At 36.7% G+C, this 18223-nt stretch overlaps 1 protein-coding gene across 1 annotated transcript in view; it reads left to right on the top strand.

Annotated features, from left to right (window-relative positions):
- The window catches only part of LOC150105484 (uncharacterized), a 150630-nt gene that overhangs the window by 64305 nt on the left and 68102 nt on the right, over window positions 1-18223 (top strand). Inside the window, exon 4 of the mRNA XM_090393968.1 lies at window positions 17008-17109. Within this exon, the coding sequence (XP_090250094.1) occupies window positions 17008-17109 (102 nt within the window). The remainder of the gene's footprint in view (window positions 1-17007; window positions 17110-18223) is intronic.

Genomic DNA, 18223 nt, shown 5'->3' with positions numbered 1-18223 from the left:
TCAGTTTCTTCTTACTACTTTTCAACAAAATGGTTATTCGAAGTAAACAATTAATAAGTTACTTTTCAATCCACCCACTCACCATACTGAAGAACTGCGATAAACCTTATTTTGGCCAAATGGAGAAATTCATTGAATTACGTCTTGAAAAACATAAAAGGGACGTCACATACAGCAGAACAAGAGCAAGTGCTCCGTCGAACCATGTTCTGAATTCTGCTAACACTAACAGTGGAATAGTGAAATTTAAAGAAATCATCCTTAATCAAATATATCTTAACAACAACCTCAGTTTTAATCTCTCAGACTGCCATTGTGCTGCCATCCAATTTTGGCATTCATGAGATTTTGAATGCATGCACACAACAATAACTTATATGTACAGTGAAATGTACATTTTTTTTTTTGTATGGAGTAGGGTTAATGGAATTCATTTCTAGAGTAGGTTGTGAATGCACCATCTCTGAGTGTATTAAAGAAAGACGAGTTATGGTATGTATTGCTATCTGTAGAGAGTTTAGCCTCCAGCAGTGGGTAATAATTTGATTCAGGGGGCTTTTTGGAAAAAGGTTGATAATTGGAAGATTATCATGATTTTTAGCTGTTATGCATAGATGGAAAAACATGGAAGACAGCTGCTGCGATCTTGTTTCTAATCCTAACTAGCACTGCAAGAATATTTTGTGAATATATTATGGTCATTTTTTCTTAGTTACAGTGTTAAAATACTAAATCTCTTCCTAGATAGAAATCCTTTCTACCTGCAATAAAGATCAATTAACTTGAGACCTGTGGTGAAAAAGGTTTAGAAATACTTTCTTTCAAGGTTACATGGTGGTCATCATTCACTGGGTAGAATTTATAGAGACAAAAACACACATTAGAGTAACTACTTCACTTATAATTAAGAAACGAACACTTGACATTTCAATCTCTATATTGAAGTCAACAGCTGAAAAACATATATATGAACAAGACACAAGGTACATGACACTTCATAAAAGTAAGCTAATCTGACTGCTTTGTTAATTGTTTATGCTAGCCTGACTTCTGGTGATAGACAGAACAATTCAGAAATACAATATTAAGGTAACTTTTTAAACCTTCTGCCAAATTAAAAAGTATACTGCTCATCCAAAGATCCCCTTCCTTACCTTGATATATATATATATATATATATATATATCTGCTAATGCCTTTTATTCTCTTATAGGAAGTAGGCAAGACATTTAGCCCTATCTAACTTTTGGAGACTGACGGGGCAGTTCAATCTCCACTGATAGCAAACCAGAGATAGCTGATCCAAGTCTATCACTAATTATAAATGGTATCCAGTGAAGCGATTGTTGACAAGTGCTAACATCTCGTGGTCCCTAATGCTAACTATGTATTTATTGTTTGAGATAGTATGGGTCAATTTTCTTGAATTTGCAGGATGAAAAATCCAAGCTCCTGGCAGGAAAAAACCCACTTGTTCATGCCAGAGATCAACTAACTTGGGAACTGGTTGAAAGGCTTAGAAAAAGTTCCCCTACTTGGAGACTAGAATTGAACCTAGGTCTTTCTTCAGGAAGCACTGTGGAGTCCATACAGGGTGGATATTGAACTTCCACCTCAGTTGCCAAATGTTAGATATAGCTAAATGGCCTTGCTTACTCCCTATAAGAATAAAAATGGATGCAGATTCTTGGAATTACTAATCCATCATTCTTGTTGAGATTAGGATAATGAATCAGCATTCACAAGCTTCCTTGAATTTTTTTTCAAACCAGGTTTAGGTGCACCATAGGAACTTCATGCCTTTACAGGTAATCCTGTAACATCTTTGGAGTGCATGGTCTGAGAGGCTTATTTTACCTTAATGAAGGAATTTAATGGGGCATTTGTATTCATCTTTTCTTGTACAAATTGTGTGCTCTGTGCACTAAATTTTGTTAACCTCAAGGTAAGGAAGGGGATCTTTGGATGAGCAGTATACTTTTTAATTTGGCGGAAAGTTTAAAAGTTACCTTAATATTGTATTTCTGCATTGTTCTGTCTATTTTTTTCAATATTAGTATGGCCATAGCATTTTCGTAATTATTTTTACCTTTTATGGCATTATTGTTGAGGATTTTGTGACTTTTTTTTTTTTTTGTAGCCATTTTTTTAAAGGTTTATTTAATGATTTCATATTCCTTCTTCAGCACCTGCTCATCGGAACAAATTGTTAGGACTCTTATGTTTGCGGTGCTGATGACCCATAGTTTTTGTGTTGGATGGTGGTATGAGTCTTTGTGTATGTATTGGCCTGTGTGTGTGTGTGTGTGCGCACGCGTGTCTGGCAGGTCTAGGTTTGCGATAGACCACGAAGAACAGACAGCCTGAGGGAAAATGTGTGACACATATATCTAGAAAAGGAAGAGAGCTATTGTTTTCAATCTCAGTGGTAAATTGGATATGACTTTGCAAAGTCCAGGTAAATCCAACCAGACTGCACAGTTAGTGCAGTCTGGTTGGCCAGAAACGCATGGCTACCAAACATTAAATACTTTTCTAAGCTGTATCCAATTTACCACTGAGATTGAAAACAATAGCTCTCTTCCTTTTCTAGATATACGTGTCACACATCAGAATCCATCCGATACCAAATGAGGATAGACATGAAGCTGATGATATGAATAAGAGGGTGTTTGGTGAACAAGCATCAGAGAACAGCAGTATATGGGGAAATCAAATTATAGAGAAGACAGGTAACTACATGTACCACAGGACTCTTCACTTTGTATATTAATGCTATTGGGAATGATTTGAGAGAGAATATGCAGTGATTTGCCAGTTATGCTAAACTGTTAAAATATATCAAATGGCAAATATCATCATCATACCACTATTACGGGTATAGACCATATTGTTCTGTTCCGGTATTATCCATCCAGTATCCTTTTTTGAGGTCTACCCTGCCTTTTCTTTCCAATTGGCTTATATTTTAGTATTTGTTTAGGATGTCGGGTGTTGGCCATTCGGTTTATATGTACTTGTTTTTATTCTTTGCTTATCTTGTTTGTGTATTCCCCAAATTTCATTGCCATATAATAATGTGGGCACTACTAAAGTATTGTATATTTTCAAGCATGTTTCTTTTTGTACTATATTTGGGTTGAGTGTTCTATTTATCAGGCCTATACATCTGTAAAAATTTTGAAGTTTTTAATTTTGTGTCTTTTTCTCCTTCATATGATATTTCACATCCAAGATAACTGAAAGTATTTATCTGTTCTATTATTTTATTATTAATAACTATTTTGCTTCTAACTGGAGTTTGTCCACAAAATGTCATTGTTTTAGTTTTATCTATGGAAATTTTCATTCCATACTGTTCTACTATAATGTTTAAATATATTATAGTAGAATCCCACTCCTGACAAAATCTTTGGCCTGGTTGGCCGAGTGGTTAGCGTATCCACTCTCCAGGCAAAAAAGGTTGCGGGTTTGAATCCCGCTGTGGGCATGGATGTTTCTGATTGTCTGTGAAAATACTAGTGGTGGTGGTCGGCGGTGGATGGCGTTGGTGTACAGGATGAAGGTAGTTGTGGTTGGTGGAGACGGAGAGCTGTGGAGTGGGTGCCCTCCCTCGTTTGAGTCTTTGGACTCTCTAGAGGTGTTATGTAATAATAATAATTAAATTATATATTGCTCTTTGTAAATTGTCTTCCTTATCTGAATATTATTACCTGATCATCTGCAAATAATAGCATATTTATTTTGTTCTTTCTGGAAATTTCTACACCTTGATTGCATCCTCAGAGGGCATCCCTGTCTTACTCCTTGGTTTATAGATTGTTTTTCAGACAACTTTTCATTTATTTTTATTTTATTATCTTTATATATATTCAATATTGCATGTAGTAAAATATTAGGTATATTTATTCTTTGTAATATATCAATATATATCTTTTTACTTTGTCAAATGCGTTTTCATAATCTATAAACAAAAGATGAGTTTCCAAATTAAATTTTCTTCTTTTTTTCTATAAGTAGTTTTAAAAAGAAAGCTGCATCCAATGTAAAGCATCGTTTTCTAAATTCATTTTGACATTCTAATAATATTTTTTCACTGTATATTTTTAGTTTTTTCATTAAGTGTTCTGCTATATATTTTGTAGTATGTATTCAGTAAACTAATACCTCTGTAGTAGCAGGTTTTGTTTTATCCACTTTTTTAAATATATGGAATTACTATGCTTGTATTCCATTCTATTGATATTTGTCCATTTGTATATATTTTATTTAAAAATTTTAGTAATCTTTGATGAAATTTTTTTCCAGCAAATTTATACAGTTGGAGTTTATCCCATCTCCTGCTGATTTGCAATTTTTTATTTTATTTAGGTTGTTCTTTAATTCTTTCATTGTTATCATATTATTATTATTATTCAAGGCCTCCATGGAGTCAAAAGTCTATGAAGAATCATTGTGGGAGGTCCCTTCTAGGAAACACAGTCTATCATACCACTCCTTAAACTCATTGACCATTCTCGCTCTCACTACTCTATCAGGCAATGCATTCCATGGTTCAACCACTCTCTATGCAAAGAAACCATTCCTCACCCTCTTGCTCACAGTTTCCTTCCATACCTTCCAGGGATGGCCCCCTTGTCATTATTCCTTCCTGCTGTTCAACCAAGTGAAAAAACTCCCCTGTGTCAACCCTAAACCACTTCTCAACAGTTTAAAAGTGTCAATCATATCACCTCTCCTTCTTCTATCCACAAAACTCTGCAGTCCACATTCCCTGAGGAATGTGGACTGCAGATTCTCATAATTAACCGATCCTCATAATTAACATTGTTAATTATGAGGATCGGCTCAGGATTATGTTAATTATGAAACCATGTTTGTTATCTGCCTTTGTACCCTTTCCACAGTATTTATCCCCTTCAAATCCTGGGGACCAAATCTGAGAACAATAGTCTAAGTGTGGTCTGATCAGAATCTTATACAACAGAATGATAACTCTTTTATCTCTGCCTGTCAGCATCCTTCTCATTATTGCAGCAATTCTCTGTGTTACCTTACCTTACATTTACCTTACATTTTGCTGCATTAAACCGACATTCTCAGTCATTAGCCGATCTGTCTAGCTTATTCAAATCCTCTTGCAGGGCTACCACATCTGCACTATTACTAATAACCATTCCCAGCTTCACACCATCCGCAAACAACTGAATATCCCCCTGTAATCCACTGACAATGCCATTGATATAAAGGTTAAACAATATAGGTCCCAGTACTGAGCCCTGTGGGACCCCCACTTGTAACCCTCTGCCTCCTTGAAACTGCCCCGCCATACACAACTCTCTAATACCTATCAGACAGCCAATCCTGAATCCAGTTGACCAACCTGACATCCAAACCCATGTGCTGCAATTTAAATATCAGTTTATCGTGTGGCATGCTTTCAAATGCCTTTGCTAAGTCCAAGAAAATGTATATGCTTTTCCCTCATCTACTGCTCTTGTAACTTTATTATAAAAGGCTAGCATATTACTAAAACAAGAGTGCCCCTTAACAAATCCATGTTGACTCTCACAGATAACATTACCCTCATCTACCCAATGCTGTATATGGTCCCTCACTAATTTCTCCAAAATCTTAACAACTACTAATGACACACACAAACTGGCCTATAATTAGACACTTCCAGTCTGCTACAGCCCTTATTCAATGGCACTATCTTGCCTTCCTTCCATTCCCTGGGCACATTTCCTGTAGCCAGACTTTTATTGAAAAGCCAGGTCAATTGAGCTGTCAGTTCTTTACCACATTCTATCAAAACTCGTGGTGAAATACCATCCAGTCCCACAGCTTTACTGACATCCAGAGTACTCAGTAATATCATTTAAGGTATTTTGTAAGTTTCTGGTGTAATTATTTTTGATGCCAGTATTATCTGTCCAAAGATTTGTAAAGTAATCCGGGAATTCTCTTACATCTATTTCACAATTTATATTTTCAGTTTCTTTTATATCTGCATTCATGTGTTTTAGTATTTTGTATGCACTGGGTCTTATTTTGTATATGTGATTTTCTAGATATGATACAAATTTTTCCCACCTTTGTCTGTGTCTCTTTCTGGTTTCTCTTTTGGCTAGTGCTCATCTTTTTTTATATTCAATTTCATCTTCTTGTTTTTTGCTACTTAATCATCTTTTAAAAGCCAACTTTTTATTTTCAATTATTGTTTTTATATCATTGTCCCATATATGTAATTTTTTATTTTTATGATATTTTTTATAATTTCTTTTATATTCCATTCTTTCTGAATGTCTTCATTTTTTTGTATTTTTTCTAAGTAGTTATTAATCCTCTGTTGGTATAAATTTCTTATACTTGAATCATTTAGTAGTCTTACTTTATTATTATTATTATTATTCGTGACACCTCCAAGGAGTCCGAAGACTCATCGTAGGAGGACACCTGCCGCACAACTCTCCATCTCCACTACTACACAGAACCTCTACTACCAATCACCTACATCAACACCATCTACTGCCCACAACCACCACCACCACAGCTACTTTTTTTTTTTTTTTTTGTCTGTAAATCGCGTGTGTTCTGAAGATCCGATTTGTCTGTATGCAGGATGAAAAACCCGAGTTTCCAGGAGAAAAAACCCTGCTACTTCCGTATGAGATCGGCTAACTCACCTTCAATTGAAAAAGTCCGTATAAAGATTCCTCCCATCGTGATGAGAATCGAACCTAGGCCTTTTCTAGTCGAAGGGCGCAACGCACCGTCGTTCTTCCAATTGCGCTATGGAGGCACTAACACTTTGTAATTAGATTTTGTTTCTCTAGTTTGGTTATATTTTTGTATTTTTTGTAGCCAGTTTGGTGGAAATCTTAGTTTTGCCTGTACTAAATATTGATATGTGTCAATTTCTAACCCTCTTCTAACTTGAACATCTAGGAAAAGGTTTGCTGCTTTTTCATTTGCTATAAAGTAGGAGTGGTGTCTCCCTTAGACACCACTCCTCAGCACTCTGCTAGAGGAAACTTTATCAGTAGGCCCGCTACCCGTTTGGGGAGGTGTTTAGGGGCAGCACAAAGAAATGGTTCTGCAAAAGGACAGAAATGGCAACGACAACAGCACCAGACTATGGCTTTAGGCAACTGGAACATCTTCTCTCTGACAGGGAAGGAGTTGGAACTGGTCGAGGAAGCCAAGTGCTACCGGCTAGACTTAGTTGGGCTTTCTTCGACCAAGAGGAGAGGCTCTGGAACTGTCGACCTAGATAAGGGGTAGAAGCTCTACTACTCTGGTGTGAGCCCGACAATGTCTGCTCAGGAGGGTGTGGGGATACTCACAAGCCCAGCTGTCAGACTGTGTTGCTGAGTGGATCCCATTAGGGGGACGGGTATGTGTGCTAAGGTTTTAGATGAAAAACCATGATTTGGCTGTGGTGCAAGCCTATGCACCTAATCTGTAGTCGGAATACTCTGCCTTCCTAGAGGAAGTGAATTCTGCTTTTGACAGGATGGCAGAATGGAATCAGTCCTGCTAATGGGTGACTTCAATGCGCATGTTGGAACAGATGACCAGGCATGGAGGGGTGTGGTTGGGAGGAACAGCACCCCTGACCTTGACATGAATGGGTTGAAATTATTGGAATTCTTCTGTACTTCTGGTACAGAGATACACTAAAACAGAGGTCTCTGATTGGCTTCTTTATAGTCTCAGCAGACCTATTTTCCTCAGTGTTGGACGTTTGTGTGAGAAGAGGGGCAGAACTGTTAACTGACCACTACCTTGTTGCGTGCACTCTACGGCTTCAGAAACCAGATGCTACATCAACGCTGGTAGGCCTAAGCAGCTGTACCGCGTGAAATGAGAGGCATTGGAAAATGAGGCTGTGAGGAAGAATTTTGTAGATGATATTTCCTCCAGGTTCAAAGATATTCCCAAGCATACTGCAGATGTTGAGGAGGAGGAGTGGAAGCTGTTCAGAACAGCTGTCACTGCCTCTGCACTCTCATGCTGTGGCAGAAAGCGGCTTGGCATGGCAACGAGCAGTGAGAAAAGGATACCTTGGTGGAACCAAGAAGGCCAAAAAACTGTCCGGGCAAAAAAGGCTTAGGGTCAGGTCACCCGAGATGCGTTTGCGGTATGCTGAGGCAGTAAAGACAGCAAAGCAGAAGTCTTGGGAATCCTTTGGAGAAAGATTAGACTCATCCTATGCAAATGCAAACAAAGTATTCTGGCAGACCATCTGCTGCCTTCAAGGGAGGAAATCGTGCACAGCAAGGGCAATTAAGGCCTCTGATGGTGCATTTTTGACAACCGAGAAAGATATCCTCCACAGATGGAGGGAATACTTTGAGAGCCTTCTTAACCTGGGTGGCCCAGCAGTTGTAGACATCCAAGAGGTGCAGATCGGGGCAATGACTAGTCTCACAGCAGAAGAGTCCATTTAGCAATAAAATTGCTAAAATTGGGCAAGGCTGCTGGCAATGATGAAATTCGGCCCGAAATGCTAAAAGCCTTAAATCGAGACGGTGTTCTCTGGCTGACTCGAGTGTGTCAGGCTGCTTGGATATCTGGGTGGACACCAAAGCAATGGCAGACAGGCATAATAATACCAGTCTTCAAGAAGGGAGACCAGAAGGATTGCAGTAGCTATCATGGCATCTCTCTGCTCAGCCTGCCTGGGAAAGTGTATGCTAGGTGCTTGGAAAGACGGTGCAAGAGCAAAGTTCTTTGGACTTGCCAAGAAGAACAATGTGGCTTTCATCCTGGTAGAAGCACAACTGACCAAATCTTCACTCTAAGGCAAGTCTGAGAAATCTTGGGAATATGCCAAGAATGTCTACACATGTTTTGTAGAGTTGGAGAGGGCATATGACCGGGTTCCTCGGGATTAGCTTTGTCAAGTAGTACAGGAGTATGGAGCTTTTGTGTCAGGGTAAACAGCACAAAGTCTGAACCTTTCACAGTCTCTGTTGGCCTCCACCAAGGGGGGTGTGTGTTCTGTCACCCCTCCTTTTCATAATATTTATGGACTGGATTGATAGGCACAGCCGAGGCAGTGAGTGTGTCAGAATTGGAAGATGTAGCATTGGACATCTGTTTCTTGCATTTGGCCTAGTTCTGCTTAGCTCTTCCACAGATGACCTCCAGTGGACCCTGGATAGGTTTGTAGCTGTTTGTGCAGATGCTGGAATGAAGATCAGTGTGGCCAAAACTGAAACATTTGTGGTCTCAAGACAACCATCCCTGTGCACTCTACATGTAAGTTGAGTCCCAATGAGGCAGATGGAGAAGTTTAAATACTTTGGGTCCCCTTGGGTCCATATTCACGAATGATGGAAAATGAGACATAGAGCTAGATTCTCGAATTGGCTTAGCAAGCTCAATATTGCGGAAGCTTGGCCGTTTGGTAGTATTGAAGCGGGAGTTAAGCCAGAAGGCAAAGCTGGTTGTCTTCAATACAGTCTATGTCCCCATCCTTACCTATGGTCATGAGAGTTGGGTAATGACCGAAAGAATGCGGATACAAATCCAAGTGGCTGAAATGAGGTTACTTCGAAGGGTTGCAGGGCTGACAAGACTCGACTGAGTCAGAAGCTCTGCAATTCAGGAAACCCCCAATACTCAGCCGCTGCTTCTCCGTGTTGAGAGATCACAGTTACGTTGGTATGGGCACCTGGTCAGAATGCCGCAAGAGGGGCTCCCTCAGCAGACTCTCTTTGCTAAGCCAGAGGGTGGGAGGCCACGTGGAAGGCCAAGGATTCGCTGGATAGATTATATCCAAAACCTTGGGTGGACACGTTTGGGAATCTCACCAGAACACCTGAGCTTGGTGGCAGAGTATCGTGATCATTAGAAGTTCCTCTTGCAGCTGTTGCCCCCCACAACCCAATTAGGAAAGGTGGACCTTGAAGATGTATGTATGTATGTATGTATGTATGTATATAAAGTAGTATATTATTAATTTTTGTCCTCTTGCACACCATGTATATTTATGTATATTTTTATGTTTGTAAAATGTATTCATTATTTATTTTTAAATTATTATACATTATATTCTATAATCAATGAGTCGCTTTCCATTTTTGTTTACCATTGGTTCTCCAAATTTTTGTATATTATTGTTAATTTTTTTCATTCCTATTCTGGCATTAAGATCTCTGTCTATAATTATATGATTTGCTTTATTTAATTTTTCATATATTTCTTGTAACTCTGTAAAAGTAATCATTTTCTTTGTCTTTTCTTTCTCCAACAACTGTTAAATTTTCTTTATTTAATTTTAATTGCACTTCTAATATTCTTTCATTCTAGTATGTATAACGAGTTATTTTTGTTTTAATTGATTTATGGATCTAAATCATTACACCAGCTTTTGCATGTATTTGTTTATCCACTCCACTATATATAATATTGTAGTTAGCTGCTTCTTTTGTTCCTTTAAGTTTTTTTTTTTGTTTCCGTAAGAACTGCAATTTCTATATTTTCGTCATTTAAAATTTTATTTAATTCTTCTTTATGTGCTATGCTTCTAATGTTCCTTGTATCATATTTCACCACGTTTTTCTTTTTCCAAAGTTTCTTAACCATTTTCAGTTTGCGGTCATTTCCCATGTTTTCTGTCCAGTTTGGATTTCGTTGAGACTTGAAAGTAATATATGTTTCTCTATTTCAAGTGACTACATGACGATAGGTATCCTAGTGGTGTGGTGTGGCTGCCACCTTAAGACAACTAGGCTTGCCTTTTTTTTTTTTTTTTTTTTTTATTTATAGACGTTTGAGAGGAAAGAGTTGCCCCCTCACCCTCGAATTGCTCTAATAGCATTGGGGGGTGGGAGGAAAAGCAGTAAGAAGTAAGAAAGAGAGAGAGAGAGTAGAGGGAAAGAAGAGTAAAAGACCTGTCTCCAGATATGATATACCAAATGTATATATTGTATGAAGTAAGAACAGTTCTAACTTGAGTATCTTGGGTTTGCCATGCCTGTACTCACCAATGTGAGTCCCTGAGTAAGCAAATATATCATCAACATATCTGAACCATACTTGTTGACTCTAGAGCTCTTTGTTTGAAGTCTTCCATGTATAGGTTAGCTATAGTAGTGAGCCCATGCCTGTGCCTTCTTTTTGCAGGTAAAAATTATTTTGCCTTATGAAATACCCAGAGCAAAGTATGTGGAAGGAGAGGGCCATGATATCGGATTGAAATTTGTTCTGTTTGAGAAGAATCGTGTCATTCATAGGGACATTCATGAAAATGGCAGTTACATCATAGCCGAGTAATAAATCTTTGTTGTTAAGTATGATTTTTTTTTGTTTACGAAGTGTGTATTTTTTATTTAGGAAGGGAATGATTTGCCAACTCCTTGATTGTACCTGCTAGTTTCTTGGCTAAGCGATAGGCTGTCGTTTCCATCAATATCAATAAATTCTGGGAGTATGGGAATAATGTGGTAACAGCTCTTTAAATGTTTCCTCCAGCCAAGTGATGACTGACTGACTTGATTAATTCAAAAAGAAAACAACAGAATCAATCAAGTCACTCATCACTTGGCTGCAGGAAACAATTAAAAAGCTGTTACCACACTCCCAGAATTTATAACCTGCCAAAATAAACAAAACAAACATACGACAATCTCAATTATCATGTAGCCTAGAAACTAGCTGGTACACTTGAAGAGTTGGTAGGTCATTCTCACTCCTAGGTACATAAAAAATACATAACACTTAATAAATAAAATTACAAACATCACACTCAACAACAAAAATTTATTAGTCAGCTTTGATGTAAATGTTCTTTTCATCAATGTCCATATCAATGAGACAATTCTTCTCATATAGAACAAATTTCCACCCAATATCATGGCCCTCTTTGCCTATGCACGTCACTCCAGGTATTTCATGTGGCAAAATAATTCCAAGCCATCATCAGTGATGTTGCCACTGAATTTCAGCTGATAATATTCAGGCTGAAAAATATAGCCTTAAATAATTAGTATTATTTATTCCATATGTTTTGTGGGTACCCTCCCTCGATGAGTCTTTGGACTCCCTTCTTCTTCTTCTTCAATTTTTTGGTTCTGCTGGATGAAGGTCACTCCCATAATTTTCCAGACCACTCAGTTTTCTGCCTCTCCCATTCATCTTACTCCTGCAATTTGTTCCAGTTCATCTCTCCACCTTCTTCTTGGTCTTCCTCTTTGTCTTGCTCCATCCATTGGTCTCCACTCTGTTGTTTTTCTAGTCCGTCTCCCATCACTGCATCTGGCAATATGGCCAGCCCATCTCCACTTAGCCTGTTTAATGCATTTTACAATATCCATGACACCTGTTTGAGATCTTATCCAGGTATTAGTCTTCCTATCTCTTAATGTTATTTTTAGCATATGTCTTTCCATGCGATGTTGTGTTGTTCTCAGCTTTTTGTTTAGGGCTTCTGTTAAAGTCCACGTTTCTCCTCCATACAGGAAGTATGCACTGGTCGAAAGCTTTCCTTTTTAGACTCATAGGGATGTCACTTCTGAATATGTCTCTCATTTTCCCATAAGCCATTCATCCAAGGTGAATTCTTCGTTCAATCTCTTTTCTTTGGCACTCCTCAAAGGATAACAATTGACCCAAATATACATATGAAGTAACTTAAGTTTTTCTATTTCATGGTTTTCAACTTTGACAGTTTTATGGTTAATATATTTATTCATCATTAATTTGTTTTCTGTCTATTTATTTTAATCCAATTACTCTTCAGGCTTCATTTATCTGATTTAGCCTTTCCTCCAGATCATCAAGATTATCTGCTATTAAGACAATATCATCTGCAAATTTCAGATGATGTAGCCTTTCTCCATTTATATTTATTCCTTTTGTTTCCCAATCAAGGCTTCTAAAGACTTCCTCTAGTGCAGCTGTAAATAATTTGGGAGATATGGTGTCGCCTTGCCAGATGCCTTTTTTTGTATTGGGAACTTTTCGCTGTTTTTATATAATTTAATTACAGAGTTTCATTATTGTAAATATGTTTTAGTGTTTCAATATATGGTTTCTCAGTTCCCTGGGTTTCAAGAGCTTTTAGTGTTTCAGATGTTTTAACTGAATCAAATGCTTTTTCGTAGTCTATATAGGCCAGACATAAGGGTTTATTGTATTCAATTGATTTTTCAATGAGCTGTCTTAATGTGTGAATATGGTCCAGAGTATTGTAATTCTTTCTAAATCCAGCTTGTTCACAGGATTGCATTCCCTCTAGTTTAGATTTTATCCTATTATTTATAATTTTTGTGAAAACTTTATACAGTCAGGTCTCTTTTTATAGTACGTTCCACAGAAAACTGCATATAAAAAATCGCACAAAAAAGGCCTAACTTACGTTGAAAAATTAGGGATACGTTCCATAATTTTCTAAAACCTCAAAAAACCGAAGCAATGAATTAAAATAAACCTAAAATCGCATAAAGGAAAATAAGAATGCCTAAGTTTGTTTAAAAGCTTTATTCATTTAATTTTATTGAAAAGTAACATTTTTTTTTTTTTACATTTTGTCATCAGAATTATCATTACTGTTAGACAATATTTGGCAACGTTTGCAAACTGGTGCAAAATCACTTTCATCATCTGTATGGTAAAGGCAATGGTTCTTCACAAACAGAATTAGCTTCACCCTCGTTATGTGCTGATTTTTTTCTTCTGACAATGTAATCAGTGATTAAACTTTACGTTGATGATTCACTAATTTTTTATACAGCTCACGATATCCGGACATACAGTTCTTCAGTTCACATTGGAATTTAAAGGCTCGTTCAGAATTTGTGTCATTAACAAGAAAATGATTTTCCAATTTATTGCACAGTTCAAGACCTTCTAGAATTATATTTGCAACGAGGAGGAGAGGTTTTTCTTCCGCTTCACTGTCGTTTTCTGGATCTTCGAAGATATCTAAAGTTAATCGATATCCAATAATATCATCGTCACTTAAGGCATTATCCACATGCTTGTTTCGAAACCATAGCGCCGTGATTTTTTAAAAGTAATAGGCCTACAGATTTAAATTTTAATATTAATTAGAGACAAGGGACTTGGTTTAATTTTGCTGTTAAGAAATCTCTTATTGAAGGTGTTTGTGATGCAACAGATAGTGATTCATCCACAGGAGGATATGTCAATGAAAATCAGCACAAATTAATTTAATGTTTAATTAAATATTAATTAATGATCAATTATTAATTAATAATAATAAATCAGCTAAATTAACAATTAATTATTAATTAATATATTACAAAATAACCAGGGTGTTCCATGAAAATTTCAGGATTTGTGAAGTGTTCCATCATAGGAAAAGTTTGGTAAACGGCGGATTACCCTGTTATCGGAATGGATTCTCCTTCTATTGACATGTGCAGAAGTGTGGAAAGGTCTTGTATCTGTGGGTGTACTATACCGCATAACTTCAAATCGCATAAAAAAGATCCACATAAAAAGAGAGACCCGAGTGTATATGGTGGGGGAGTAGGCTTTATAGGTCTGTAGTTTTTCATTTCTTCCTTATTACCCTTTTTAAAAATTAATATTAGAAGTGAATTGTTCCAATTTTTTAGAATTTTTCTCTGTTTTAGGCATTTATTAAAGAGTTTAAGTCAGCTGTTTGATGACATGGCTTCCTTCCAGTTTTAAGAAGTCTACCATAATTCCATCTTCTCCTGAGGCCTTTCCATTCTTCATTTCTCGCAGTGCCATTTCCACTTCACCTTGTAAGATCTCAGGGGCATCATTTTCTTCCTCACTCAAGTTATCCATAGATGATTGTTGGGTGTCATGGTCTTTGTCTTCATAGAGTTCAGTATAAAATTCCTGAATTCTTTTGATTATTGCATCTCTATTTTTTATAAGTTCACCATTTTTTCCTCTTACAGCAGCTATTTCCTTTGTTCCACCTGATATAGTTCATCTTAGGACCTTCATATTACTTGTTTTCTATTGTTTCTTTAATTTTCCTAGTATTATATGATCTAAGTTCATGTTTCATCCTTTTACGTAAAGTTTTAAAAATTTACGCATATTTTATTTTATTGGTGTCATTCAAATCTCTTTTCATATCTCTTCTTTTCTTCATCAGATCTAAGGTTTCCTATCTTAGTTTTCCTGTCTTGGACTCCCTGCAGGTGTAATAATAATAATAATATTTTTCATGTTAATTAAAAGAAACCTCTTATGCCACAAGTATCACTTAAACAGTAAAATAATTTCTACCTGAAAAAAGAAGGTATTTCCATGTGCTCACCACTATAACTAACTATACACATCTATAACATTGATACTGGGGAGTTCTTTCGCTTTGTTGAACAGCGGGAAGGAGTCGTGACAAGGGGCCATCCCTGGAAGTTACAAAAGGAAACTGTAAGAAAGAGGGTGAGGAGTGGCTTCTTTGTATGGAGGGTGGTTGAACTATGAAATGCATTGCCTGATGGAGTGGTGACAGCAAGAATGGTCAATGCATTTAAGGAGTGATATGATAGACTTTGTGTTTCCTAGGAGGGACCTCCCTCGACGAGTCTTGATAGATTTGTGTTTCTTAGAAAGGACCTCTCACGATGAGTCTTTTGACTCCATAGAGTCCTGAATAATAATAATAATAATAATATAACTAACTTTTACATGGAAGACTTCAAGCAACGAGCTCTAGAGTCAGCAAATCTAAAGCCTGAAGTCTGACTCAGATATGTTGACAATATATATATATGACAGTTTAGTGGCCGTCTAACCCCATGGCCACTAAATTAAATACTTCCCTAAGCCACCTAAACAAACAACACAAATGTATCCAATTTATCATCAAGGCTAGATACATGTGCCACACATATCTTCCTTCAGGCTGTGTGCACTTCATGTTCTACTGCAAACCTACTACAAACCATACATACACAAAAATTCATACCACCACCATCCAACACAAAAACCAGCAATTTGCTAACAATTTGCTCCACTGATCAGGTGTTGAAGAAGGAATATGAAATTATTAACCAAACCTTTCTAAATATGGCTACAAAAAAACAGTTCACAAAATCCTCAACAGTAATGCTATGAAAGCTAAAAAAAGATTGCAAAAATGAGTGTCATAATCTAGAGGAATATTGGAAAAAATAGATAGAACACTACAGAAATACATAGATTTAGATACAGAGATACGTTAGATTTAGCTTACTTTTGTGTAGTGTGTTCATATGTATGTTTTCCTGATGATGACTTAGATATATATAGGTTGAAACATTGAGTGTTATTTTCTTAATTATAAGTAACGCAACTGATCTAACACATATTTTTGTCTCCATTAATTCTGCACAGCGAAGGCTTAGGAATAGCTCCTCTAGTTAGTAACTAGAATCTCTGAATTTGTAAAGTGTCTTCTGCCATTGTAGAATCACAAATGTTACAGTGAGGCTACACAGGTGCTGATAGTGACATACATTCATGAATCCAAACATTATGAACAGTTAGGTCCTGTTTCTGGCCAACCAGACTGCACTAACTCTGTCTGATTGGATTTACTTGGACTTTGCAAAGCCATTTGATAGAATCCATCCCTTATACCAAATGGGGATGGACATGAAGCTGACGATATGAATAAGAGGGTGTTTAGAGAATAAGCATCAGAGAACAGTATACGGTGAAATCAAATTATAGAGAAGAATTTGCCAATTATACTAAACTGTTAAAATAGTTAAATATATTTATAACTTCCATTTGGTTTTTATTTACATTAAATATTTCTAGAAACTTGTGTAATCTTATATTAAATTATAGTTTGTTCTTAATAAACCAGGAAATTAATATTTTCCACCTTTTATTAGCATGACCATAAAGGTATTCATATAAGTTAGTTACTGTAGGACTGAGGAAACTGTGTGTGCGTGTGCGTGCACGCACGCACGTGCATACGCATGTGTACTTTGGCTCTGAATGGTAAGAATGTTTATTTATTTAATTTTTATTTTCATGATCTGTAAATAGTATATGAGCAAGATAACTCAGTGGCTATAGATGTGCCTAGATTAGCTGTCTCAAAGGAGGACAGAGTACTTGAAGACGTTGGTATGGGAACGTTAATGAAAGGTAAAAAACAAGCTATTTTAAATATTGAATTTTGGTATACTTTTGAGAATAAGTTAAAAAAATAACAACAACAACTAAGTAATTTAATTCATTAGTTACTCCACTAAGATTGAACTTATTATTTTCTCCTTTCCTCAAGTAATTTAACATTGTATAATGAAAATTAATTTAACTTGATCTGGTTGTGATTCTGATAAATTAATATCATATAGTATAAAGAGTCAAAGTTAGTGTGTTTGTTACTGTTAAAAGTTGTACTGCTAGATTATTATAATTAGAGTAATCCCCAAGGAGTCAATGTACTCATCTTGGGAGGCCCACTTAACCAGCAACGTCTATGAAAATGAACTTTAATTATTTACACTCCCTGCATTCACAATGCACTCCAGCAATGCATTCCACTCACTAACAACTCTCCACGTACAAAATTACTCCTCAGTCCTTCTTCACTACATCTTTATACAACTTGTAGGGATGGCCTCTCATTCTTCTTATCTTAATGTCCACTCTTTTTATAATTCCTTCTGTATTAATCTGACAGGATCCCTTAACTAACTTGAAGATCTCTATCATATCCTATTTTCCTCCTATCCACAAATTCTGTAATCCACATTCCCTCAACTGTTCTGCATAACCAACACCCAGATTACCAATATCACTTTGTTCATTTGTCTTGATGTAGAAACACCCTCTCAGGTGTTTCTACATCACAATGAAAACTAGGCTACCAAATTTGAGACAATAGTCCATGTGTGATCTGACCAGTACCTTACATAGAGGCACCACCTCCTCATCATTACATGTCAGTGTACATTGTATCATAGCAGCAATATCATGTGCAGTCTTTGCAACACTTGCAGTGTGCCTTTTGAATTTTAGTCCACTGTCTACCATCACAACAAGAGCCCAAATCTCATTGACTTCCTGAGGTACAGGTCCACCACTACAGTACATAGCCACATATCTCTGCACTCCAAAGTATATCACCCTGCATTTATTAATATTAAAACTATAGCCCACTCATCTGTCTAAGTGTAAAGAATTAGCATCAGCAATTCTCCTGATAATTCTACCTAACTTTGCATTATCAGTAAACATTTGAAGACCCCCTAGT

Source organism: Typopeltis vanoorti, chromosome 6 (assembly GCF_054136105.1).
Source record: "Typopeltis vanoorti isolate ZY-2024b chromosome 6, IOZ_Tvanoo_1.0, whole genome shotgun sequence".
Lineage (NCBI taxonomy): Eukaryota > Metazoa > Arthropoda > Arachnida > Uropygi > Thelyphonidae > Typopeltis > Typopeltis vanoorti.
This window is presented reverse-complemented; position numbering and strand designations above follow the sequence as displayed.